Source organism: Gobius niger (assembly GCF_951799975.1).
Source record: "Gobius niger genome assembly, chromosome: 20".
Classification (NCBI taxonomy): Eukaryota; Metazoa; Chordata; class Actinopteri; order Gobiiformes; family Gobiidae; genus Gobius; species Gobius niger.
Genome location: NC_136871.1, coordinates 24,411,789 through 24,438,136, shown reverse-complemented (window position 1 = coordinate 24,438,136; position 26,348 = coordinate 24,411,789). Strand labels below are relative to the sequence as shown.

Genomic DNA, 26,348 nt, shown 5'->3' with positions numbered 1-26,348 from the left:
ACTTAACAACACTAAACACAATGTCAGGACTCGGTTGGCAGCGGCGACGTTGATAAATCCTGTCAAGAACCGCGCAAATTAAGATGTTTTTAAAACTCTCTTCGAATTTCTCTTTTCACGACTAAATCTGCCATTAATCCCCGGAGGATAAAAGGAACTTGAAGTGTTGAATGGTGAACAAATTTGACCGTCTATTTATTTTCCGCGGCTTTTCCAAAAAACGCTTTCAAAGTTGTGTTCGGAAAACAAATTAAAGTCCAGGACAGGGTTTAGAAAGACATATTTTTCAGCGACTTTTCTTTTTTTTTTTTTTTTTTTTTGGCAGCGAGGGTGATGAAGGCCCATTTTGCCTCCGACAGATCAAAGTGCTGCCCTGGTCTGCTCCCTGTGGACTTGTAATCATGCAGCACAGTCTTTGTATGTCTATGGTGAGACTCTCGGCCCGGCCTGGTGCCAGCATCAATGTAGATGTGAACGCACTCCCCTGCTGTTTCCTCATGCTTATCTGTACCTCCTACAGGGATATCTGGTGGCCAAATCCCTCCACAGACCGAAGACATGGAAGGAATTGGCCAAAGACATCGACAATTATTAGCAAAAAAATAACTAATTGAAATATGTACGTGCATATTTTCTGCAGTAAACTGAGGAATTCTTGAACTATCAAACCTTATCATAGTATCAAGAACTTGGACTTTCAAGCTTTGGTCGTTTCACGCCGTGTGTTCCAGGTCAGCATGCTGGGATTACTGTGATATTGCATAAAATCGCTTAGATTAGTGTGAGCTTCTGCTCACAATTTAAGATGAACCATTACTGAACTATTATTGAGATATGATTGGCAGGTTGTATGTTTACACTATTACAGTGTAGAAACAGTTGCTACTAGGGCTGGGATGATCCACGTTTGTCATGATGAATATGTTTACTTTAAAATGTGTCAAAAGTCATGTGTTCAATAAATGTCAAATGGCATTTGGTTTATAAACATTGAAGTGTTAAGATTGAAAAATGCATTAACACAAAATGCAACATAGTGCTGTGGAACTGTTGAAACAAAGGAGTGATGATAAAAATGCTCCAAACACAAGTATTGGAAGTATTCCGATACTTGATAAAGTATTGATTCTTGGTATTGCAGCACAAAGATCCAAGTCCAATCTGATATTATGTCCCAGCCCTAGTTGCTACTGCGTATAGTTTTGTGATAAGCTAAGCTTATTGGCCTTTGAATAAACTAGACATCATGTGTAGATGGCTCTCAATTCATGGGTTGGGATCCAAAAGTGGGTCACAGGTCTTTGCCAACTATATTGATACAATTAGATCCTTTTTCCTAAATCATTAGGAAAATACGGCACTTTGAATCACAACAAAACAATACTGCATTTATTATTAGGTTGGTATAATAATAATAATAATAATAATGTATCGGTTTCATATAGCGCTCACGAGACGCTTTACATTATATGTTATGATGACTATTATAGCCAATATAATCTGCACCATCGCCGCCTTCGACCACCACAAACCACTCACACACCGCAGTCAGCTCTACCGCCTGAGTTACTGTTGCCCCAACAGTTTTCATTTGGGTTGCGGCTCGTTTTAATTGGTTGAAGGTGGATTTAGAGCCACTGATTTAGCTCATACTGTCACAGCCTGACGAGGTCATGCAGGGAGCAGGGGCAACTCTCTCAGGGTCCAACCTCAGCCCAGGGTCTGTTATTAAGACACAGACCGGGTTACGCCACATTGTAGAGCAGCTGGATCATTAGAGCTGGGGGGTCAAGGGCTCTGGTCAACACCTCTGGAGCTACCGACTGAGAAGATAACAATTTTTATACAATGGGCACTAAAGTATATAATTGGAATAGGCACCTAATGGTTTGAATCATTAGGTGCCCTAATGGTGAAAATACATACATGTCTTTATTTGTCTTTTGGGGCTCAGCAATTCACGTCAAGGCACTAATAACACAGTTACAGGAGGCAAAGCAGAGGTGTAGTATGACTTGTCCAAGTGATTTCCAGAACTTGGACTTTGGCTCCACTCAGAGACTCAGCGGCTTGGGCTCTGATTTGGACTTTACTGCGTTCACTACTCGTCTCTGTATATCTGCTGTAATACTTGCATTTGCACATTGAAGACAAGGCTCAGGACTGAGGACTTGAGCAGATCTACGTTTTGATTGTTTTGATCAGATAAGCACAAGCAGTAGCTGCATGTTGTCTGATTGGGGAATGGACGCTTGTACTAGTTGATTTCCGTATAACACAGGGATATTGTACAAACTCCACTTGAGTCACTTGCCACTCAGTCACTGTGTTATAGTTATGTATTTACACTTGTGTTCTCAAACATTTTGTCATTTTCAATTGTGACGAGATCCTTCGAGCCATTTCCCTCATTGTGATCAGTGTGCATGAGCCAGACTGTTGATTGATAAATGCTACCGCTACTGCTCCGTCTTCCAGAGCCTGTGTTGATGTGGGCTCAGCAGCAGCTGTTGAGTTAGCAAGTGCTGTTGCATTGAACCGTTATTGAGAGAATGAATCACAGCCACAGTCTCGGGGTGGAGGGACATGTTTGTGTTTTCAGATGTTAAAACTGTTGTGGAGAACCAGATAAGGCTGACTCACCTGTCACAGGTTTGACATTGCATTTGGTCACATATCTCTGCTGCAGTTTGGCGGGCACTTGTTTAGTCTACGCTTCACCTTGAGTGTGTGTGTATGTGTATGTGTATGTGTATGTGTATGTGTATGTGTATGTGTATGTGTATGTGTATGTGTATGTGTATGTGTATTAGGGCTGCAACTAACGATTATTTCGGTAATCGATTAATCTACCGATTATTTTTACGATTAATCGATTAATCGCTTGGCTGTGAAAGGTGCATGGAAATTGTATTTTTTCAATTTTTTTATCCCATAACGCTAAAGTGGCGGCGCTTGAGGACATGTTGATGGAGTAAACTTAAAGTAAATGTTTGTGGGAGGCTCTTGTGCTAATTCTGCTTTCTGATTGGACGAGACAAAGACAGATATTTATGAAATTTACAATGTACAAAACACTGCAGACCCTAACTTTAAAAACAAAGTAGGTTTTCATCCAAAATACATAATTGTCATGTCTTTTTTGCTCTATTTTAGTCTGTGTTTACTAGAAAACAATTAATCGATTACTGAAATAGTTGACAACTATTTTAGTAATCGATTAGTTGTTTCAGCCCTAATATGTACAGTGGGGAAAAAAAGTATTTGGTCAGTTTCACATAGACATTGTATTGGATTTTGGCCAAATACTTTTTTTCCCCACTGTATATGTATATGTATATGTATATGTATATGTATATGTATATGTATATGTATATGTATATGTATATGTATGTATATAAAGCTAGTCATACATTTACTTACCTAAATCCTATTCCAATGATCAATTATCCCCCTTTTTTGTGGTTCGTTTACAAGTAGAGAAGGCCATCAGCCAACAGGAATGTCCATGAACTGTACAATGGGCGAAGAAAGTACTTCTCTTGACATGCAATGTAGTCCTTTCACCTCCCAAACACTGCTTAAAAGCCTGACTCTAAAGGCTTTCTTTTTTTCTAAACATTGCTCTGACCATTGTGACCATGCTGAGCAAGGTATCATATTTTTAACCATGCTGGTTTTTGTGCTGTAGAATTAAAAAGTTTAAGAGCCTGAAGCTTTGATTGACAGGCCCTGGAGCTCTGTGGAGCTTGTTGCTGCTCAGCCCACCTCACGGGGGCGTGCTTTTCTTTTTTGGAACATGCTCTGTCAAAGGAGATTGAGAAGCCATCATGGCTCGTCTCTCGAACGCCGGAGAACGGAGTGAGGATAATGCGTCTGTTTCTATGTCTATGAAACTGACATCTGCTGGTACAGAAATATTACAGCTCTCGATTTCGGCCACCGCGCATCAGCTCTCGGAAGTTAAGCAGCATGCGGCCTTGTAGGGTTTGTAGACCATGCGGAGACACCATGTAGTTTAAGTGAGTGGTGTGAGTGCTTGGTGGTGGTCAGAGGGTTTGATAATGCAGATTAGCTTACCACCTCATAGAATGGATTAGATTAATTATTGTCCCTTGTGTAGCACTTTGGCTGACACGTGAAGCGCTATACCAACACCCTTCCCTTTAAGGTAAAGTTAATTGATCCCCGTTGGGAAATTTGCCGTAATTAAATTTAAAAGGTAACACACAGGACACAAAGATTCATGGCCCGTTTCACCCCGAAAACTTCCATCCAGCTGTTTCTGCTGAGGGATGAGTTGATACTTTCCTCCTCTGGTTACTCCACTGCGATAAATCTCTGCTGTAACGGTATGTAAAGTATTTGACCCATTGAGGGGCTGTCAGGACTCTTATTTATACTCGACCTGGCGCACTCTCAGGTTCCCGCATGCTTAGTCATGAAAAAAAATCCGTCAACTTAGTGAGGATCCCTCTCTCACTGTCTCGCGTTCTCCCCCACCACCACCACCACCAGCACCGTGTCTCTCGGTCAGACTGCTGTGTCATCCCGGTCAGCGCTCCTCGGGAACACACGGAGTTCACCTCGCACTGCCACTTTTTTACTCCTTTAAATGTCTGACTACGAGAAGAACATTGCAGTGTAGTGTTTCCAGACTCAACCAGGCTCGTGAACTGAATGAGGTTTTGCCTCTAGTCGCATGAAAACATCATTGTGCCAGAACATTTGTTGCGGTGGCAGATGACGTGGAGCATTATCATTCAAAAGCCAGTTTATTATCAAGTTTCAGCGGCGATATCTTCACTTTGCTCGAGGTTCGCAGCCCGCACAGCTCACTCTGATCACTCTAGACTCTTTGCAAGATGACACTGGCTGGCTTGTTTACGGCTGCGGCTCCTTTTAGGCCAGAGGGAGGAGAGGAAAGGGGTGAGAGAGAGAGAGAGAGAGAGAGAGAGAGAAGAGGAACTGGCAGGCACTGGAGAGAGCAGAGGGGGTTTACTGGCCTCGAGAGAGTCGGAATTCCTCCTGAGCCGTTCCCCCATTTGGCTGGCAGTTGTGAAAACAATTGCCTGGCATTTACTCTCTCTCCCTCTCTCTCTCTCTCGCAGTGCAGATGGAGTTCCAGCTATGAGTCAGCTTCGAGAGCAGCGAGCGGTGGAGAAGAAAGTGGTGGGCTCCGAAGCACACGAGATATAAGCACTACTTTGCACTTGTGTTGTTTTGACGGTGGCCAAGCTGTTCACCGCCGCTTCAGCCGAGTCCTCCTATACAGCACATTATAGACGTACCTGTTTGCACATATTCTCGCGTCGCATTGTATAGCGTCAGGAATCTGCGGTATGTTGTAATTATTGTATACGGGGCGGTTGGAAGTCTGAAGGGTACTGTTGATTGGCTTGATCCCACGATACGGCGCTGTCGTGTCCTTGGGCAATGACACTTTACTGGCCTTGTTTCGTGGCGTTTATTCATCGGGGGTTTGTGGCATTTTGGTTCCTGGTTGTTGGGATTGAGTTTGTCGTGTGAACTTCGTTTTATTTGTTAAGAAAAATCTGTTCATTTAACCCAGCGCGTTTTTCTCGAGTTTGGCGTTACCCGAATCCAAAAGCTTCTTGGAAAAAGTGTCAATATAGCGACAAAAACGTGATTTTAAAACGTGACAAAAATGTGGCAAAACAATAAACACACAAAACACAGCAAAAAAAAACCCTATGAAAACACAACAAAAAAAGCGATAACGTGAAAAAATAGTTTGGATCAGTTTTGTAGGCCTTTCCAATTAGTGGAGTCAAGAGGCTTTTCGATTTGGGTAAAGCCAAACTAGAGAAAATGCACCATAAGAGGTCAATTCTCTGCATGCACTGTGGTTTCTACATTTTTCAAATGATCACACTCCAACAAGTCAATATCAAGCATTGGCTTAAATGACTCGAATTGAGGAAATGTATCTTGTTTTGAGCGGTTTTCACTCATTTAGACACTTTTCCTGATCGGAACCAAGTTGACTTTGCTTGTTTGAGGACATTTCAGACCAGTTCTATGGTAAATCTCGCTTGAAATAAGAAAGTAAAATTGCCAATGAGATAAGACCAATTTTCTTACCCCACTGGCAAAGAAAATGACCTGAAATAAGGACGAAATGTATCGAAACGAGTCAGAAATATCTCAGAACAAGTGAAATAATCTAGGACAAATGCCCAAGAACTTCTTAACTAGTCAAAACAACAAAAATTTGGATTATTGTGCTCAAATTGAGATGTTTATACTGATCTAGTTACTAAACTTCCTCTGTTTCCCCCCCAGGATCTACCAGATGAAGATGCTTCTCTGATGTCTTGAGCTGACGGGCCCCCTCACCTCTCGCCACTTGTCTCCATTACTTATTCCGCACTTGGGCCGCTCCACGAGTCACCAAACTCCAGCAGCGGCACCCCCGCAGACTCCTCCCGCACCTTTCCTCCCCGCTCCCCCCCCCCCCCTTCCGCCCCGGGCCCCAGCCGCCAACATGACCTCAGAGCTCGAGAGCAGCCTGACCTCCATGGATTGGCTCCCTCAGCTGACCATGCAGGCGGCCATCCGAAAAGCGGACGCGCAGAACGCCCACGGACCGGGCATGGGGAAGAAGAGCGCCCTGCTAGACCCCAACACCACGCTGGACCAGGAGGAGGTGCAGCAGCATAAAGACGGGAAGCCTCCGTACAGCTACGCCAGCCTCATCACCTTCGCCATCAATAGCTCGCCAAAGAAGAAGATGACCCTGAGCGAGATCTACCAGTGGATCTGTGACAACTTCCCCTACTACAGGGAGGCGGGCAGCGGGTGGAAGGTAAGACACTCCACCTCTTCAGGGCAAACATGTCGAATTGGGTGAACAGCAGTTGGTCCCTTTTAGCCCTGAAGCCATTTGTTGTTGAATCACTTATTTAAAAAAGTCTTCAGATCAAGCTTTTTGCTGTTTTTTGGCCACATTTGCTAAACTAAAACGGAAAATGATGAGTTCATGTAAAAATCGTTGTTTATTTTTACTCAATGGCTTCGTCTGTAAGTGGACAGACCATATTGTCAGCTACGTGAAAGGTAAACAAGCTTTTAAGAAATGATCGTAATGAGTGTGGCGAAGATGTATGTGCTTTAGAAATGTGCCGGACGGCTTTGCACTGGATTTATGTTAAGGCTGTTTTACTTCACTTTTCACAGATGCTGATGTGAAAATGATTCTTCCCCGCTTAGTTTAAACTTGCCTCGATCAAGCCTGAGAGATTATGCAAATGCCGCCTATGTGGGATTTCAGAGTGAGGCACATGGCTAAGTGGAGGAGACGCTATTGTAATGTCGGGCATTGATCGTGTAGTGCATATATTTCTACATCAAAAAAGGCAAAGGGAACTACAGGGACCATAATTCTTTGCTCAGTTTCAGCACCGTCAACATGGACAAGTCACTGTTGGCTTTTTTGATGCTTTTTTTGGGGGCGGTAACGAGGGTTCAGTATGTGCTATATGGTTGGATCCCAGTTTTGTCACTTTTTGTTGCGTCTTCGTCAAGTTTTTCTCACTCTTTCTTTTTGTTTCGTATTCATTCATGTTCTTGTCGCTATTTTGGCGCTTTTATCAAGGAGCCTTTAGATTTGGGTACAGCCAAACTGGACACAAAGTGCTCGGTTCAGGCGGAGGTTAAGAGGTTTTGTGCCCGATGTAGTTTTTCTAGTTGTTGAATAGAATTCGTTTTGTCCGTATATTTTAAAAACAGATATTTGTGGGGGGAAAAAAAAACCTTTGTGTGCTGTGCAAAGATGTTTGTACAGTACATGAATGTTAGAGAAATGCATTCGGAAACCTAGGAATGAGGTTGGACGGCAACTAACAATTTAAAATGTACACACTGCCTCCAGCCCTCTATAGAGCTCCAACGAGAAATGTCAACGGCTTGCTATGAAAGGAGCGTAGAGCAACTGATTAAAGAAGAACTCAGTAACTTGTTTACCTTAATAAAACCTTTCCCTAGTCCCTCTGGGGGTAATACAAGTGTTGATGGGATGATTGGGGAGGGGTCTTTCATCTCCCCCTGGTGTCTCTGGCAAGAAAACCACACTTGCAGCTCAGTACAAACTCATGGAATCACGAAGAAGCTAACAGGCTAACGAGCAAAGCTAACTGTGGGCTAGCGCCAATTAAACAATATTTACAGCCAAGTTTGAGTGAAAAAAATCATCTCCATTGTGTAATTGGATGTACAATATCCACGACAATTGCAGTGGCGCTCATGGCCTCTAGGGGCATGAGTTACTACTTAGTTCTGCTTTAAAGCAGTACTAAGTAACTCTTCCCCCTAGAGGCCATAAGCGCAACTGCAGGTGTAGTAGCAAGTTACGATTTTTTAACTTATTAATTGTCTTGGAGAGTAAATGCTACGCTGACAGGAAAGGCGAAGGGAGAGAGGGTTTCTGTGCATCTAATTATACAATGGAAATTTTTTTTTTTCACTCAAACTTGGTTGTAAATACTGTTTAAAGTGACGTTAGCCCGCAGTTAGCTTTGCCCGTTAGCATGCTAGCTTCTTCTTCGTGATTCTATTAGTGTGTATTGCTTTCTTCGGACCGGTGGCAGTCAAGTTGCGAACATGGTTTTCTGGCCAGAGACACCAGGGGGAGACGAAAGACCCTCCAATCATCCCATAAACACTTGTATTACCCCCACAGGGACTACGAAAAGGATTTATTAAGGTAAACACGTTACTGCTTTAACAAACTAAACAAAATGCTGCGTTCATGTGAACTGGGGCGCTCGTTTTCCCGAGATGTGACACAATCACTCCCAGTTGGTTCTTGTTCAGGTTCTTTTTATATGAGAAAGTGGGGATTTTGATGTGATCAAGATGACTGACTATGTTTTATGTGAGGGCTGGGGTGCGTGCAGAAACGGAAATGCGTATCTTGGCGCTAGGCGAGCTCGTATTTTGGGGGATTAAATTGCTTTCAGACAAAAAAAAAGCAAAGTAAATGGCCTTTTGAATAGAGGCAAAGACTGCACTACCATGAGATTTGAGCATTGTTACGCCTTTGGGTATAACAATACTCAAATACTCAATACTCAATTATGGTTGTGGCCTTGTAACCTGCCATCCCATGTACTTTTGAGTACACCAATCATCGCTCCACGAGTGTCCCCACTCCTCGCACCCAAACATGCATTGCCCCCAAGAATCGAGCGTGAAGTGTTAACCCACAGATTAATATTCACCAAAGTGGGCCTCTGTCTGCAAGAACCCAGACTAAATGGCCCCATTCGCGGCTCGTATTATTCATTGCAGATGCGTTGATAGGAGCGGGCCCATTATGCAGGAGGAGGAGATCCAGTGCTGTGTCATCATCTCAAGGAGCCCGTGATATAGTGAGATGAAGCTACGCTGATTGCCTTTTTAAAGCGGGCCCAGATGGAAATTGATATTACAATGAGTTTTCCAATCAGTCGACGCTTATTGGGAATGGGATCTTAGGCAGTGCTTTATTGCAGTCAGACAAGATGTATGAAGGCCATTTCCTGCGGCGACAAGATCTGGCGTTTCTCGGTGCTGAGGTGTATGTGTGAGCGAGGGGGAGAGATGCGGCACGTTATTATAAATGGATTGGTTTTTAGCTTCGGGGGGGGGGGCTTTTGGTGGGGGTAGGAAATGAATTGTTTTATTTAGCAAAAAACCGGTGTCTGTGCTTTTACCTTTATCATGTCTTATTTAGTTGTCAAGCGCAGACGCCGGGTTGTTGTGTGATCTGTGATGTCACCCCCGCGCTCCCAGATACCAGAGTTTTCTGCCTCTATATTTACTGTCTGTCGGAGGCGACGCCGACTTATCCTGCCAAATTACACCTGCATATTAAACTTTCCTCATACAGTGCCTCTCGAAAGTATTCATACACCTTGAACTTTTGCACATTTTGTCATGTTTACAGCCCTAAACATAAAGATTTGATTTTGATTTTTTTACTGAACGTTCACACACAAGCAACAGACAACTTTGAAGTGAAAGCAAAATGATACATGATTCTGTTATTTTTCAAAAAATAGAAAAGTGAAAATAAGTGCATAAGTATTCATACAGATGAATGAACCCCCTTTTGCAGCAATAACAGCAGCAAGTCTTTTGGGGTATGACTCTACAAGATTTGCACATGTAGAGACTGACATTTTAGCCCATTCATCTTTACAAAACAGTCAGATTAGAAGGAGAGCGTTTGTGAACAGCAGTTTTCAGATTATTCCACAGATTTTCAATAGGATTTTGTTCAGGACTTTGACTGGGCCATTCTAACACATTAATATGTTTTTATTGAACCATTCCATTGTAGATTTAGCTTTGTGCTCCAGGTCATTGTCCTGCTGAAGGTGAATCTCTGCCCCAGCCTCAGTTCTCTTGCCGACTCCAGCAGGTTTTCCTCCAAAATGTCTCTGTATTTGGCTCCATCCATCTTCCCAATTATTCTTACAATCTTCCCAGTTCCCGCTAAGGAAAACCAGCCCCACAGCATGATGATCCCCCCCGTATATTTGACACTGGGGATGGAGCACACAGGACGATGAGCAGTGTTAGGTTTGCTCCATACATAACGTTTGTCTCATCTGACCAAAGCTCCTTCTTCCACATGGAGCTGTGTCCTCCATATGACTTCTAGCAAACTTCAAACGGGATTTCTTATGGCCTCCTTTCAATAATGGCTTTCTTCTTCCACTCGTACATGAAGGCCAGATTTGTGTAGATACGACTTATAGTTGTCCCATGTACAGATTCCCCCAGCTCAGCGGCAGGACTTCACAGTTCCTCCAGAGTTATCATGGGGCACTTGGGTGCATTTCTTACTTGCTCTCCTTGTTCGCTCTGATATTTTAGGTGGACGACCACGCCTTGGTAAGTTGGCAGTGGTGCTTTACTCTTTCCATTTCTGAATGATGGATTAAACAGTTGCTCCGGGAGATGTTTAAATCTTAGGAAATCTTTGTATAACTTAATGCTGCTTTAAACTTCTCCACAGCTTTATCCCTGACCTCTCTGGTGCTCCTTCCTTGGCCTTCATGATGCTGTTTAGTGACTGATATACTCTGACCACAGCTCTGAGGGCCCAAAAGAACAGCTGAAATTATACTGAGAGTAGATTACACACAGGTGGCCTCTATTTAACCGTTAGGCCAAGGTGTGAACATTCTGCAGTCATTAGGAATGTTATAAAGGTAATTTATTGCACTCAGAAAATGCTGTTTGAATACTTATGCACGCCCCACTTTTCACTTTTCTATTTTTTGAAAAATAACAGAATCATGGATCAATTTGCTTTCACTTCACAGTTGTCGGTTACTTGTGTGTGAACGTTCAGTAAAAAAAAAAAAAAAAAAAATGTTTAGGGTTGTAAACATGACAAAATGTGCAAAAGTTCAAGGTGTATGAATACTTTCGAGAGGCGCTGTATGTTGTCGACTCACAGATAGGAGGTAGAGCTGTTTCCTATAACCAGAAGATTTGTGACTTCAAGTTGAAAAGGAGGAAATTCTTGTACCTGTGTATATATATTGTTTTTTAATGGCAGACACTAAAAGCCTATGTAGCTTGTGCACTTACTGTTTCTGGCTGTAAAAAAAATGCTTACGTTTTTGTGAAACGTTTTGGTCAGCGTTGGCTTTTCCCTTCCTTGATGATGGAAGTGTTAGTACTGTTTGCGTATTTCTGGTTTCAAGATGATTATCTTCCTCACATTTTCGACTTGATACGAGCCGCGATGCAGAAATACCCTTTGCATCTATGATTGTGAAACCCACATCAGTTCTCCGTAAGGTACAGGAAACTCGAAAGCTTTGAAGACGCTCTCTTTGACTTAAAGCCTGCGTCACCGCTTTGGTTCTTGGTATCAGGGAGGTGCCCCGAAGAATACGGTTACGGTGGTGTAATCCGGTACTCCAGTTCTGAAATTAGACCGAGATTTTTGTGATCAAAGTTATTATTTTTAAGATATTTAATCTCTTAAGTTTTCCTGCTTGGGGCGCCTGCACAGACTCCCATGGTGTCACTTTGTTCTTGTGTTCTGCAACTTTGGGAGTTTACAAAACGACAGATTGATTCCAGAGGAGGATCATTTGCAGATCAGGAGCTTGGGATACTGCATTGATCTGAAGTGTTGTTATCTTGCGGGACATGTTCACCTGCTGCATGCAATCGTAAGCACACTTTGCGGCGATGACTTGTAGATAGTATAAAGGTTAATCAAAAGAAACGGAGACCCCAATCCACCAGTTGCTTGTTTATTCGTGGGGAACAAACTCGGTGATGAAATAGCTGGACTGTTGTTAAGGAATGGTGAAAAGACCTCAGAATACCAGCACCCATAAAAAGATAATCCCATGCAAAGAATAATAAAACCTGTCAGTGAAGTCGGAACGCTTTTTGAAATGATTTAGTGTGAGTCTACGCCCCTTCACTTTCCCCATATAGTCAGGAGAAGATTGCATGAGGAAGTTTCAGAGAGCATATACATTACCTTTTGAATGCACAGAGAGGGCATGTCTTTGTTCCTCTGATTTATATGTAGCGTTGCACATGAGGCAGCATGTTTGTGAAATATCTGAAGCCCGAATGCCTGTGTGGGGTGAATCTAGGTCGCTCTAGGCCCCTCTTTCCCTTCTGTTACCCCCCCCCTGCCCCCAACTCTCTAACCCCCCTCAGGAGACATGCCACTACTATGTATGTATAAAAATAATTCAAGCCACGCAGGCGAGAGAAGAGAGGCCAGGGCTAACCCCGACCCAAAGCAATGGCAGCGCATTCCGAATCATCTCATCATGAATACTCCATTAGGCGACGCTTTTAAGGCATATCAATAAGTGCCGTCAATAGCAACAGATAATTCATCAAGGTCAAAAATGTGAGCGCCGCAGCCGAGTTATGTGTCTCTACCTGCTGCTTCTGCAAGCGGGCAATTACCGCGAGCTGCTCTTAACACCTTCCGAGCACTCAGGCGTTTGGTTCACCTTTAGCACAAATTTCCCAGATTGTTGTGAGCGGAGACTAAGCTTAATGTGGCCGTAGCTTTCCTTTGTTTCTGCTGTAGTGGATTCTCAGGTCATTTATCACGCGACAGTGCATAGATTTATAAAGACAACGAGGAAACCGGTGAGAGGTTTTGCCGGTCCCAAGCCTATGGATAAGCGATGGTCAAGAAGAGCAGCATCATCTTTTGTGGCAAACCGTAGCTGTCAACCATGAATTGTATGCAAGTAATAAACCCTGAAAAAAATAAGCAACAATTGATTTATTATTCAATGATCATTGTAGTGAATGGTCTCACCTCATATTGCGCTTTTCCACCTACATTAGGCACTCAAAACACATGGCACCGATTATGTGGTCCAGACACAGACGCTTTTATCAAAAATGTTTTCAAGACAAGTCATTTGCTTTATGTGGTTGAGATTTAATAAAAGATTGCCAAATTGCAATATAAAATTGCATTATAAATATTGTTTGGCTAATCTAAAAATAATCACTTGCAAATCGACTAATATATTGAAGATCTCTCGCGTTTGACTTTTTTTTTTTTTTTTTTTAACCATATGAAGCTAAAGTGATGATGCCATTCGTGGACAAATGTTTTGGAGTTTTGGAGTTTGTCTTCTATAGTTATTTTGACTAAATTATTTATTTAATACACTTTGATTGATTTCTTGAATTGATTAGTGGCTGTTTGAGCCCTGCATCAGGCCAGTAGAGAAATGCATGGAGAGCCTGTTATATAAGTCGTGTCCTTGAATAGTAAAGTTAGTCCTCTAAAGTAGGACTAAGCATGAACAAGGATCATCTGCGGCCGTTATAATTTGCAACACGGTGCCACGTTTTTCAATTGAACTGACGCAGTGTTGATATTTCAAACACGATGACATGCTTTTTCCTCCGAAATATTCAGCATTATGATTCCTAAGAATTTAACTGAAATCAACCAGCGCGTTCCCCCCTCAAGGCTAGTCGCTGAAGTAATCTCTAAACAAAAAAACGATTATAACTTTCAGTCTACTTGCGCGGTCTCATACGCATTCCTCACTCTCGCTCTGGCAGAGGTTTGCGTGTCATGAAGTGCCAGTCAGCGCTCTCACTCTCCCTTTTGCGGGGCAGATCATTTGCATGCGCGTGGCCTGGAGACGTGCAGCGGAGGCATCTGTGGTGACGGGACATTCCCCAGTCTGCGCTCGTCCCGCGGTGGGCAGCTCCCCTAAAGGCTTGTGCGTCAGTCAAAATGGAACTCTGGAGTTACGGCAGAGGGGTTTCATTGATGGTCTTTGTTTTGTTTTTTGTCGCTATTGGACTTTTTTTCCCCCCACATCTGTGCAGCTTTAACAATAACACACATTTCGTAGCCTTTTTTGCTCAGACGTTAAACAACCCTGCAGCGATCATGACACTTTTGCATTATAGAGAGGTTTGGGACGACGGTATAGTAAGTGGTTTTGGACACAGAAGCAGCCTTTCCCTCTCCGCTTTGGCTCAAATCACTTCTCCAAACCGAACTGCCTCTCTATGTGTGTCTTCCTGCCTGTACATTTTTTCTTTTCAAAATGGCCTGGAACAGAACGGAGTTGCGAACGCCGACTCTCTGAAATGTTGACCTCCACTAAACCTCCAGAGCTCCGAGGAGGCTGACTTCAGGCAAGAGCTGAGGATTCCCCCACAGACTCGCCTCCTTTCCAGGTGAAGAATGCCAAAGAAGAGCCCGAGCAGTTCTGAACCAGTTTTAAAAATGCCTGAAATGTTTTTCTCTTGAACTTTCGCTGCAGAGGAGATTGTTGCTCACGGCTTTGTTGCTTTGGTGCCACAGAAAAGGAAATTAGGTGAAAGAAAATGCAAGCGAGCGGTGATTGACTGACAAATAGAGACGGTTAGAGTAGCCAGCAACGGACTCAACTGAGAATATCAAGTTATCGCTGTTTGAAAAGGGCTGTGCTGTAAGATTGTGAAGTCTGATTGTTCTGATTTCAGGTAATAAGAGGAGATGAAAAGATTGCTTCATTTGAGAGGTAGTCGCCAATTGCAGTAATTCGTTACTTCATTACTGGCCAACCATCCCTAATTTATTTTTGAATCTCAAATCGTGCTCACAGCGGATCACTTCTTCTGTCTGATTTTAGGAAAGTCGTTATTGATTGATTTTAGGAGAGTCGTTTATTGTGTCTCTCAAATGCACAAGCAGACATTTCCTCTCAAATAATCTTTCAGAACCAACTTTATATCTTCTCTTACTTCTGATTAACAGCTTTCACTGCTTTTGCCTTTTTAATTTGGCATGAGTGGTCGCTGTTTCTTTTCTTTTTTTTTTCCTAGTCTTTATTTTCCCCCCTTTTTTTGTAAGCCGCCATGTTTGTTTTGATATGGACCAGACCATGTGCTTCTCTGATTGGTTAAACCACATGTCAATCACACCCATCTGAATTTGGACATTCAGTGTATAATATAGGTAAAGACTTTGCTGGTCAACCAAACAATACTACCCCTACTACACTAAAACATTATTCATACTGGGAAAAAAACGAACAAACTATTATACAACTCTTGACAAAAATGCCACACGCCGCCATATTGGTTGATGTCGCTCATGAAACAATTGCGTATAGCTTCTAGCTGCTCAGCTGCCTTTCACTCTTTACTATCGGGGAGAGACAACTGGGATTACAACAACCACGGGGTATGCAGCGCAAAATACAGTAACATCTTAAAGCATAGCAATAGATACAGACAGTGTTTCTGGAATCGCCCATATATGGTCATGTTTGAAACAGTTATGGGATAAAAAAAAAAAAAAGCAATACTAAGTAACTTGTTTACCTTAATAAATCCTTTTCGTAGACCCTCTTGAGGTAATACAAGTGTTAATGGGATGATTGGAGGGTCTTTCATCTCCCCCGGTGTCTCAAGCCAGAAATCCACAATTGCATCTTGACTGCCACCGGACTGGAGCACCAATACACACTAGTAGAATCACGAAGAAGAAGCTAACAGGCTAACGGGCAAAGCTAAATGAGGGCTAGCGCCACTTTAAACAGTATTTACAGTCAAGTTTGAGTGAAAAAGATTATCTCCATTGTGTAATTGGATGTACAATATCCCTCTCTCACTTCGCCTTTTCTGTCAGCGTAGTATTTACTCTCACGGAGGATTAATAAGTTAAAAAAATTGCAACTTACTACAATACCTGGAGTTGCGCTGATGGCCTCTAGGGGCCACAGTTAGTACTGCTTTAACTTTCTCCAATTATTCACTTAACAAATGCAGAACTATTTATATATTTTTCTACCCAATAAAGATACAAAGACATGGAGAGGAGCAAAGTGATTCGACTTCAGCCCATTAATACATAAATAACAGAAGGCCATCATGGTGCTTCATGTTAGCATCATGCTACATGCTAACGCTGTTTTTTTTTTTGCTTCTAATGAACAATCTGCTGTGAAATAAATCAATACGGCCCTGATTTAGACTTGACTTTATTTATGTGTGATAAATAAGGCTAAAAAGAGTGGAAATTGTGTTTCCCAACAGATTCTCTCTTCCCCCTCGGCGAGGCCACGCCCCCTTCTATGACAAGATGCTGTCTGTATCTATAGCTATATTACCAGGTGTTTTGCCTGAAATGCTATCTCACAATTAGCACAATGCGATACAAAGAGTCTTCTAGCAACTGAAGGGAGTACATGTTTGAAATGTAACGTGCATATAAAAGTGGTGCTGATCAAAAGGTAATTTGGTCTATGATCTATGTGATTTGGAACTTATAGTGCTAGATATTTATCTGCCCGCTGAAAGTCCATGAAAAGCTGTCTGTTCTGCACAACCGTAGATAACTGCTGCATTACATCAGTTTGCATAAACCGATTGTCAAATAACTAAGAGAGAGATTTATTAAACCTCACCTGAGAATGTACATGTACAGTATGTTCTCTGCTCCTGCATCTCTTTAAAAAAAAAAAGAGAAAAAAAAAGCCCTCTGTAAACGGTCCGGTGTGCTGCCTGCCTTCTGCCCTGGACCTCGCTTTGATCCCATTATAAAATGCAAATACGCTGTACCCTAAACAGATCAAAGGTTCAACTTCCCATTGCATCGGAAGCTCAATAATAGCCGCCCGGAGCATTTTTCTATTTTTTAAGAAGCGATTTGGGTTCTGGCTGCCAGCTCCTCCAGGACATTATTTACTCTGTGGAGATAATGTTACTGCTTCTAGTGACTGTAGCCACCACCGCTTGAAATGCCAAATCTGACTTGCTCCTGTTGCCCATTTAAATAAGTTCGGTCAGGTATCTCTCCCACCCCGAGCCCGGATTTACGGGGCTCAAATCTCACAAGTGTAAAAATTGCTTCAGCGCGAGACTCACTGATACCTTCATCTGCTTTTCTCAGTCGGAATTATCATTACGCTGTGAAGGGAACGTTAAAGCGTCGAGCACTTTGCAGATGCCGAACGTTTGAGCAGTTTTGCAGATCTTTGTAATCAGCATGCACTCCGTTTTATATAGTTTTAAGGGTTATGTTTGCTCTTAAGACGGTCTTAAGCTGCATCTGAGGACACGAGCACAAGTTTGACTATAGTTAGTTACAGGATTGCTACAGAAGCCACATGTTTGCTTATGTCAGAGACGGTACAACGGACTACGTTTGTTTTGATTGATTGATTGAATATTTTATTTCGAGCTACACAAAACAGACACAAAAGCGAGAAAAACAATAATAATTATTACAAAAAACAGCATTCTAGCTCGAAAAGGAGTGGGAAGAAGACAAGCTTATTAACTCCCACCCCCTATTCACTTCAATAATAATTGGCATTTAAAGCAGTACTAAGTAACTCTTCCCCCTAGAGGCCATAAGCGCAACTGCAGGTGTAGTAGCAAGTTACGATTTTTTAAACTTATTAATGGTCTTGGAGAGTAAATACTACGCTGACAGGAAAGGCGAAGGGAGAGAGGGTTACTGTGTATCCAATTATACAATAGAAATATTTTTTTTTTCACTCAAACTTGGCTGTAAATACTGTTTAAAGTGACGTTAGCCCGCAGTTAGCTTTGCCCGTTAGCATGTTCATATAACTTCCATCCATCCATCCATTTTCTTCCGCTTTATCCGGGGCCGGGTCGCGGGGGCAGCAGTCTCAGCAGAGATGCCCAGACTTCCCGATCCACACACACCTCCTCCAGCTGTTCTGGGGGGACCCCGAGGCGACACCAGGCCAGCTCTGAGACATAGTCCCACCACCGTGTCCTGGGTCTTCCACGAGGCCTTGTCCCACTAGGACATGCCTGGAACACCTCCCGCGGGAGGCGACCAGGAGGCATCCGAAACAGATGCCCGAGCCACCTCAGCTGGCTCCTTTCGACGTGAAGGAGCAGCGACTCTACTCCGAGCTCCTCCCGGGTAACCGAGCTCCTCACCCGATCTCGAAGGGTGCGCCCAGCCACCCTGCAAAGGAAACTCATTTCGGCCGTTTGTATTCGCGATACATTCATATAACTTAGCACTGTAATATCTGGCCTGAGGAGGACGGACCTTCCTTGGGACATTTGCTTCTGACTGGATCCCACACCTTGTTCTAGTCGACCACATTAACTCCCAAAATGTACCTCAACAACAAAGCGCTAATAAGCAATTAAATGATTAGTTTTTAAATGTTATAATTCTGTTTGTTTTGCCTGCCGCAGCTCCTCATGTTTTTTTCCGTCATTTCCGTGTTGTTAATTACTACTGATCAAAATGCTTGTTGTTTTGGCAAATGTAAAACCCGCCCACTCGCCGCAATGCTGCCACGCGATTGGTCCAAAACACCAGTGGATTTGAGCCCGGACATTATCCGTTCCAGCCTTTCAAGATGGATTTTTTTTCGTGAGACTGAAAATCCAAATCTCACACTTCTTACATCGATTCTCTTTTGTGAATTGGACACTAAAGTGAAGTTTTTTTCCCCCGCTCTTCCTGTTACGACCGTCCGATTCATTGTCACTGTTGTTTGAACCGGGGACACAACAGCATGTACCTCTAAACCCACTCTCTGGCTCAAAAGCAAAATATCTAATAGGATTCCCCCCCCGTCAAGTGTTTTTGAATTATTTGTTTTAAAACCAGGATTCAGTACACCGTGCACATTCACAAAATCATCTGGTGGCATTTGAGAGAAGACTGAAACATGAGCTGCCGAACTAGAAGAACATGTGCATTTCAGGTTTTATAATAAGACGACGATGATAAGAGTGTTTTGTAGTTTGCAGAGGGAATTGTGCTGTAGTAAATGATTATAGCCTTTGTGATGTGCTCATTTCTTTCGTGCAAATCGCAATCTTTGATCAATTGTGATTAATCCGGCCGGCCTCACGCTGGAATTCTAATATGAACAAAGTGTAAAGTCCGAGTGCAGTTGGATGCTGCTAATTGCGCTGGCAGTTTGGTGGCTGAGAGCCGTGTGCAGGTGGGAGGGGCGGCATGAGTCAGTCCCTGTGCTCCCGCTGTGTGTCAGGAAGCTCCAGCCTGGCCACCCGCCCACAAAGCCTCACCTCGTACCCACGCGCCTGCCCCGGGAGTGGGCGAGGGGGCCAGGGCCAGGCGGGTGGGCCCTGCTTGCTGGCACAGGCACATTTTGGCAGCCCGCGCGCCGCTGTCCCACACTCGGACTGAAGTGCTGACTGCAGAACAGAGAAAGCCTCGGGGCGCCTCTGCTCTTCCGCGCGGCCCCGTTACCGAGACGTTTGGCTCCGGTTTCACTCCAAACTCAAAGCGTCTTTTTTTTTTTTTCTTTTTTTTGACAGCCGACTACGACCTCACTTATGATTTTAAGCAGTCGTTAACCCGAAACACGTCTCCTCCATCTGCTGCTCTTCTCGCGGAGACAGGAGCCAGAAGACTTTGCGCTAAAAAGCTGTTGACCATGACCGTTTGTAAACTTCGTGATAATGAAGAGAACACAGGCCAAAATCGGACCAACGTAACAGTACAACACGATCAGTATCAGTTAAAATGTGTTTGTGAAGCCAGAGTGAAGCCAAACAAGTGCAGGGTTTAGATATTTAGGTGTAGCTCCTCATCACTAGGGCAAAAAGAGTTTGGCGTTTGCTGAGCATGCAAGCTGTCAGGGTGAAAGAGTACATGTTACACATCTATAAAGTAACGATGGGATTGAGACACACATTTAAACACATTTTATGCAAACTTTCATCTGTTTGTGCATCCAAATGTGCTTACTGTATGTTGTCTTAACTTTTCCTGCTTATAAGCACAGAATGTTTTAGACTAGCTCCCCGTTGGCCAGTGCAGTTTAAAGTCATGTCCTCATTTTACATAAAAAAAATAAATGAATGAGATTTTAGAAGCAGATTGAATACTTAAATAATATTTCATAAAATAATTAGTTGGCGGTAGATCGCAGTGTTAGCTTTGATTTAACGCTAGCCTTTAGCTTCAAGGCTAAAACCCTCAGTTACACACTTCTCTAGTATTTACATCCTGAGCAAAGTTATTAATATGTTGTTAGTTGCTTGTTTTCTGCCACGTACTGTTTAAATGTTTAGGAATAAAACACAGACAGGAAACAGTCGTTAGCCGAGGAAGTTAGCATCATGTTGCTATGCTACATTTTGTGCTCAGAGCTTATCGGGCCAAAGATTTATAAATAAAATGACCAAAAGCTGCACTTAAAAAGTTACAAATGCAGTCTGCTGAGAGGCGACCCTGCAGAGGGATAAAGTCACGCGTTTTGTTGATATTTTTATCAAAAAACGCATCCAGGATAAAATAAATGATATAGAGTTCGGGAAATTCCACAGTTACCATGGAGATCCACCATCTTTACAGCTGTTAGCATACATTTCCATTGACTAACATTAGCTAAAAACAGTATGAAAAGTGGAGAAAATAGCCGTGGAACAACTCTGTTAGCTGCCGAGTTACTGCTGGTAAATACATCTAACTCACTGTGGTGTCCAAGTGTTTTAATGTGAACAATAACTCCAGTATTTTAACTTTTAAAATCTCCATTAGTTTACAATTGCTGCTCATCCCATAATGCTTTGCGATATGACGTCACATTCCCGAACTCTATATTTGCAGGTTGAAAACTTCCCTAGTACTGCAACAATTGTTAGCCGAGAAAGTTAGCATCATGTTGCTATGCTAGAGTCTGTGCTCAAGATTTATTCGCAAAAAATGCACTTAATCTTTAGCATCAAATCCAGCACTTGTCTGGAATATCATTTATTTTTCCATGATTGTGTAGCCCAAGTCTCTAGTGTGTCTCTAACCTTTCCATTTTGACATTCGCTTCCCCTTTGTCCGACTTGGACCTTTTTTTTTTAGCGTGCTGACTAATGCTACATCGCTGCGCGGAGCCGGAGATGGCTGGCGTAGGTGATCAGCCTCTTTATTAAGTCAGGAAGGTTTAGCGGCATCTGCTTTTCATGGCTTTCCCAGAAGTCCACATTCGAGCTGTGTCACCTTCGCCCGGGCCGTGGGGGTCGGCATGAGACGTATCAGATGCAGGGAAGGGACCGAGAAGCACATTTTAAATCCAGCTTGCACCTGGAAAAATCATCAGCCACTTGCTCCTGTGTTTTTTTTTTAAAGTTTTTTTATTTCCTCTGGAGGGGACGGGCCGCAGGGGAGCGTGCTCGCAAGCTCATTGTTGTGAAGCCAGAAAGATTTTTGGATGAAAACGGCATTTCGTTTCTGCTGAGTTTTCTCCATGACGGCCCCTTTTGCTCTTTGTCATTTTCTCCTTGGCTGGCTGGTGGCTTTGTCTAATGCGGCATACGTATAGTGAAATACTGAGAGAAGCGATGCATATTTTAGCCTCGAAAACGTTTGTAACTTCTGTGCTGGTAATTATTTCAGGAATGCAATTTTTGTAACACTGTAGAAATCTTTTAACCATTATCGAGTTGTCTTTTGTTGACATACTTTAGCTTGCACGTGCCTTGGTGGTGGTGATCGCTGTAGTTGGACGAGGAAGCCAACGTAGACATTAGGAGAAAGGATTGGTCTAAATTCCTGCGTTTAACAATTGCTGGTCATAGTTTCTTTATTTTCATTGTATATTGGCCTGTGTTTCAGCCAGCAGTAACGTCGTAATACACTATTCTGCTTTTTCAATCTTTCTACCGCTAAGTGCAGTATCCAACCTGTGCACACAACTGCCTTAGCCTTAGTCTCAATTAAAAACAAGCTTGAAGAAGATTAAAACCGTGTGTGAGTTATTGTATTTTATGTCTCTGAGACTTTTTGAAGGTAATTAATAATATTCATAATTAAGATAGTGGGCTCTCCCTGAAGAACGCTTGCCTCCTGTGAAGCCTGCAGCCAATTTATCTGCCAGCGCCGGAGCATGCACACAGCCTCGCTTCCTTTTTGGAAATGAAAAGAGGGGGAAAAGCTGCAGGACTAATTAGCACAGGCTGAGAAGGATCTTTTTAAAAAGTCTCGAGAAACACGAGCCTGAGGTCTGCAGCAGTGCGGGTGAGGTAAGGCCTTCCTCTGAATACCGCCACTTAAAGCCACACTGCAGGTCAGCCTTATCTTTTCACGTACAGTGGGTTCACGAAGCATTCATGCCCTTCTCTTCCTATAGTGTGATGTTCACGTCTGATAATGAAGATGGGTTGTTTGTTTGTTTGTTTGGGGTCGGGATGAGTATGGGGAGTCTCCTGGAGAAAAGGAGGAAGAGTGAAGGGCGTCTCCGGGAGGTTTTGTCCTCTCATATTGAAGAAAGTGACTGAGGCTCAACATTCGATGCCCCTTCTTTAGCCTCAGAGCACCAACATACCACTAACGGCATGAGCTCCTTAGTAAATGTGGCAAAGTTGTTTTGTTGTGTCACACCTTGGGAATTTCGATGAAGGTTCTTGAGTTATCTTCTGTACTCTGTTGTTGCAGTGTAGGACGTTTTGCCTCTCATCCTAATGCTTCAGTAGCGACCCTACCTTTTGGATGGGAGGCGAAACGTCATACTCTTCAACTACAGAGCACAGAAGATGGAGAACCTTCATCTAAGATTGACTCTTCCTAGGACCGAGAGCCAGAGTCAGTTTGATCAAACTCATGTTTTCTATTTTCAAATCATGTAAGCTTGAATTATGGACTATTTTTAATATGTAATAGTTGGCAGGCCATAACTGTAAAGTGCTATACTCTACTTGAACAGTAGTCCACAATGTGTACAACAAACCTTGAATGTAAGGGTTTGTCAAACTTGATGATTTTGGCTGAGGTGCCCACTGTAGGGGTATGTCTAGGGGTGGGCCATATCGTATTGCGATATAATTCTTTATATCGTTGTGGACACGATATAATTTGTGTTACACTCGGCTCCATGAGAGCAGCATAAACACTGACTGTAGAAGGAAATATCTTTGGATTCATCTTCTCAATAGACGTAACTTAAGGCTGGAAGTTGTTTGTCCGTTGTCAATTGTATTGTCCAATATATCGTTATTGTGATATTTCCTTTTTATATCGTGATAGAGATTTTAGGCCATATCGCCCTGCCTTGTCAGGTCTAATTCTCTAATTCTAATTTTTTTTATCATTAAATTTTTATTGAGAAGAACAACATGCAGTTTAAACAAATTTCAAAGTACACCAAAATTTGGTCAGGTCTAATTCTTACGACACTATAGAATTTTTTCGTTTTGTATAGGACTGCTAAATATTTTTTAAAAAGCGCTAATTAAAAGAGGGCTAAAGCTTCCTGAACCCGCTGTAAGCTTCTCCTGCAATACAGCAGCTTGAAGCCACAGTGTGGGTCAGGCATATCTTATCACATATGTAAATGCAGCGCGCTGGGCTTACATGATTGACGCGTCGATAAAATCTGCCTGGCGAGTAATTAATGTGCTCGCTGTGTCTGGCCAGCGCTGTTCCGTTTCTTCGTTTTAACACACAGACGGCTGCAAGTTTAACCCTGCTGGCTTTTGTGTCAATCTTCTTCACGCTGCACTTGCTGTGTAAAGCTTTATGATAAATATGTTGGTTATTGCACACTGGGAACGGCAATCAGACATGGGGCGGAAATCAATTAAAACGTACAGAATGGTGCAGTTTTGTGACACTATAAACGTACTAAGTAAAACAGCTGCAAGGAATGACTTTCTGTGAAGAGATTGCCTTTTCCTGCCGGTGTCTGAGTGGGTCGTCAGGTTTCTGCCACCAAACTAAAACATCCACAGTAGGCTATAGTCCACCAGCTGGGTCGTCCTGACCAAGATCCTGGCACCAGATTGATTTGAAAGCCTTGCATTAGGCACGGATTAGTCATTATGTGGAAGCAGAGTAATTAAATGCTATGAAGGCAAATCGTGATCATGACCACTCGCACCTCCAATGTTCGAACATTTTAACCAACCTTTTTAAAGCATGAACTTGCAGAAGACGCAGATAAGAAAATCGGTGAAGCAGTGGTTCCCAAAGTAGGATCCGGGGCGCCCTTGAGGTTTTAAAAGTCACTCCAGGGCACATTAGAAATATTGCGTTTGAATTGAAATGTATTTGTTTGTCTAGATGTATTAGTTTGAAGCAGACCATAGAGGGGATCATCATCATTAGCGGTTCCCCTGGTTATGTTCTGAGTGATAAAGGGCCACAATTACCCAGAGTTTGGGAATGGCTGGTCTAATGATTAAGGTTAATTGCATTGTTGATTGTTAGTTGATTGTTAGAGAATGACATTCGATATCAAAGACTACAACATCACAGTGATCGCCATATTGCATGAGAAGTCTTGAGGAAGACACTCGAGGAAACTTCAGCCCCTGCGCTCGTCTGTCGCCTCTTTTCCGATCCGAGAGGCGTGCGCCGTTTGGGGTCAGTGGGTTGTCGTGTGAGAGAAGCCGGGACAGTGACACAGCCCAGCGGTGATGGATGTCCTGCCAGAGCGGGCCCCGTCGCTGCTTTTTCCCACTGACGCTGGGAGACACGAGCGTCGCCGCGCTGCCTTCGACACGGCGCCGGGTATTGACAGGCGCAGGCCCCCGCGTCGCGCACGGAGCGCGAGCGAGGCTAATCGAGGGTCAGATATGACGCGTGAAGATCAGCGCTGTAATTGCTCATTTGTCAACGTCACATTTCTCAAAGAGCAGCTTTTCTCCGCAGCAGCGATATGTCACGGCGGCGGCGGCTGCTGCTTCGGACAAAATGTGACAGACGTTGACGGGATTAAAGGTAAACGACAACTGCTAAAGGGTGGACGCAGCAGCTTTGGGTTTTAGGTGGAGCACAGTCTTTTACAGAGGTACAGCATATCACACTTACTGCCCTTTTTATTGGGCAGGTATCGTCTGTCAATGACTAATGTAGAAGCAAGTCATTCAGATCTCATTTATCTAAAATACAATTAATTGACATGACAACAAAAACAGCAAATCTTACGAAGATTATAAACACATAAAATTCTTTCTCCAACTGATTCTGCACTGAGTCACTTTACGTTGCTTTATTCTGTCAAGCTCCAGTCTTTGCCACCGGCCTTTGTCAACACCAGCATTCAAGTCGCTTCACTTCCACTCCACATTGCAGTAGAGGTTGTCAGAGGTGGGTACTTTAGTCTGAATTATCCACAAAAAAAAGAAGTCAGGCTTTTGTCAGTTATAGATTTACTCGCAGTTTGACAACGAACCGTGATGTAATGTGTGAACAAACTGGCTCAAATGCAGTACATGAGTGAATATACGCCAGTGGTTCCCAACCTTTTTTGTCTCGCCTTGAGTCTGACCCCTGAACTCTTAAGGTGCTGCCAATTACTTTGAAAATGATCCGCTCAACTCAGATTTATTTGTATTTAGTTGTGATTTGTTAAAAAAATAAATAAAATGAAACAAAAACACAAAACCTTTGGCTGCAAATTATAATTAAAGCAGTACTAAGTAACTCAAGCCCCTAGAGGCCATAAGCGCCACTGCAGGTGTCGTAGCATGTTGTGATTTTTAACTCATTATTTGTCCCTGAGAGTAAATACTACGCTGACAGAAAAGACAAAGGGAGAGATGGATATTGTACATCCAATCACACAATGGAGATCATTTTGTTCACTCAAACTTGGCTGTAAATATTGTTTAAGTGGCGCTAGCCCGCAGTTAGCTTTGCCCGTTAGCCTGCTAGCTTCTTCTTCATGATTCCACTAGTGCGTATTGGTGGCTCTGACCCGGAGGCAGCAAAGTTGCAAATGTGGTTTTATGGACAGAGACAACGGAGGGACATGAAAGACCCCCCGATCATCCCATCATCACTTGTATTACTCCTAGAGGGACTACGGAAAGGATTTATTATGGAGGTTGCCACTTGTTAAGCCCCTTGAGGG

The 26,348-nt window shown here is 43.1% G+C and overlaps 1 protein-coding gene across 2 annotated transcripts in view; it reads left to right on the top strand.

Annotated features, from left to right (window-relative positions):
* The window catches only part of foxj3 (forkhead box J3), a 120,530-nt gene that overhangs the window by 40,981 nt on the left and 53,201 nt on the right, over positions 1–26,348 (top strand). For both annotated transcript variants that reach the window (XM_079579523.1, XM_079579524.1), the window contains exon 2: positions 6,307–6,829. In XM_079579523.1, coding sequence (XP_079435649.1) covers positions 6,509–6,829 — 321 coding nt within the window. In that variant the 5' untranslated portion in view covers positions 6,307–6,508. The remainder of the gene's footprint in view (positions 1–6,306; positions 6,830–26,348) is intronic.